This window comes from Amphiura filiformis, chromosome 10, assembly GCF_039555335.1.
Source record: "Amphiura filiformis chromosome 10, Afil_fr2py, whole genome shotgun sequence".
Lineage (NCBI taxonomy): Eukaryota > Metazoa > Echinodermata > Ophiuroidea > Amphilepidida > Amphiuridae > Amphiura > Amphiura filiformis.
Window position 1 is genome coordinate 38,616,378 of NC_092637.1, and position 1,513 is coordinate 38,617,890.

Consider the following 1,513-nt stretch of genomic DNA (forward strand, 5'->3'; position numbering starts at 1 on the left):
TAAACAGGTAAAGTACAATTCCACTAAACATTACACAGTTTAACGCCTTTTAACGTAACAGAAAATAACCACCTTTATACGCTCGAGTTTAATAGTCTTTTAACATACGTTAAACTTTGCAGATTAAGCGCAAAATCACGCCTTTGAACATTAATTGTTTAAAAATCTTAAACTTTTCTTCTTATACTTGGCGACTGTTAACTGCCGGAACAAGAGTGTATGTATGTTGACGAAAATATTGCTTATAATGTTAGACATGATATTAATGATCTAAATCAGCTGAAATATACTGAATCGTTGTTTATAGAAATTGAAAAAAGTAATTCGCAAAACATTGTAGTTGGTGTAGTATATAGACCACCTGACCAAAACATTGATGAGTTTAATAAGTATATTGATGCAGTATTATGTAAAATAACGGGTCAGGAAAATAAGCTTCTATATATAATGGGTGATTTTAACATTAACCTATTTAATGACGATGTTCATAAACCAACTGGTGAATTTGTAGATGTTATAACATCATACTCTTTATACCCTAGTATAACTAAACCGACTCGGATAACTAGAAAATCAGCAACTCTTATTGATAACTTCTTTACCAACAATTATGCAAATCAAACATCTGGCATTATTCTTACTGATATAAGTGACCATCTTCCTATATTTGTGTCTACAAACCTAAGTGTTTATGGTAAAGATACCAATGATGTTGTCATAGAAATTAGGGATATGAGTGTTCAAAACATTGATACACTTAAAGATAACCTTCGTAAGGTTGACTGGGCCAATGTGTGTGAAAATCATGATGCTAATACATCGTACAACAAGTTTATTGATAAATTTAAAGAGGTATTTGATGAATGTATTCCTAAAAAGGTAGTTAAGAAATCTCGTACTAAAAATAGGATGCCTAGGGCACCTTGGATAACCTATTCTCTGCTGAAATGTATTCGTAGAAAGAACAAGCTGTTCAAAAAACAAATCCAAAAACCCACTGATGCAAATGTACAAAGATATAAGATGTATCGTAACAGGTTAAACTCCTTATTAAGGAGGGCAAAACAAAATTATTTCAGTTCCCAACTGAACAAAGAAAGGTTTAATATGCGAAATACATGGAAAATTTTGAATTCGGTGCTCAGATGTCCGAAAAAGACATCTTGTCAGAAGTTTGTAAGCAACAATGAAACTTATACTGACCCCCCTAAAGTAGCAAACAAATTCAATGAGTTTTTGCAAGCATTGGTCCCTCATTAGCTGCTTCTATAAAACATCAAGGTAAAAATTTTGATGAATACCTAATTAATAGCAGCAACTCTACCTGTTTTTTCCAACCAACTGACGAAAATGAAATCCTGAAGATTATTAATAATTTGGGTAATAGAAAAGTCCAGGTTATGATCAAATAAAGTCTGATCACTCTGATGTGGTAAAATTGGTTGCCGATGAAATTGTATATCCATTGAAAATCATATTTAACAAGTCGCTCACAGAAGGAATAGTTCCTGAT

The 1,513-nt window shown here is 32.1% G+C and overlaps 1 protein-coding gene across 1 annotated transcript; it reads left to right on the top strand.

Annotated features, from left to right (window-relative positions):
* The first annotated feature begins 219 nt into the window (after positions 1 to 219).
* LOC140161843 (uncharacterized) lies at positions 220 to 1,260 on the top strand. Its single transcript, XM_072185138.1, has one exon. The coding sequence runs from the start codon at positions 220 to 222 to the stop codon at positions 1,258 to 1,260; it is 1,041 nt and encodes a 346-aa protein (XP_072041239.1).
* The last annotated feature ends 253 nt before the right edge of the window (positions 1,261 to 1,513 follow it).

Coding starts and splice junctions, on each gene's coding strand:
- LOC140161843 (XM_072185138.1), top strand. CDS start 220: ATGTATGTTGACGAAAATATTGCTTATAATGTTAGACATGATATTAAT.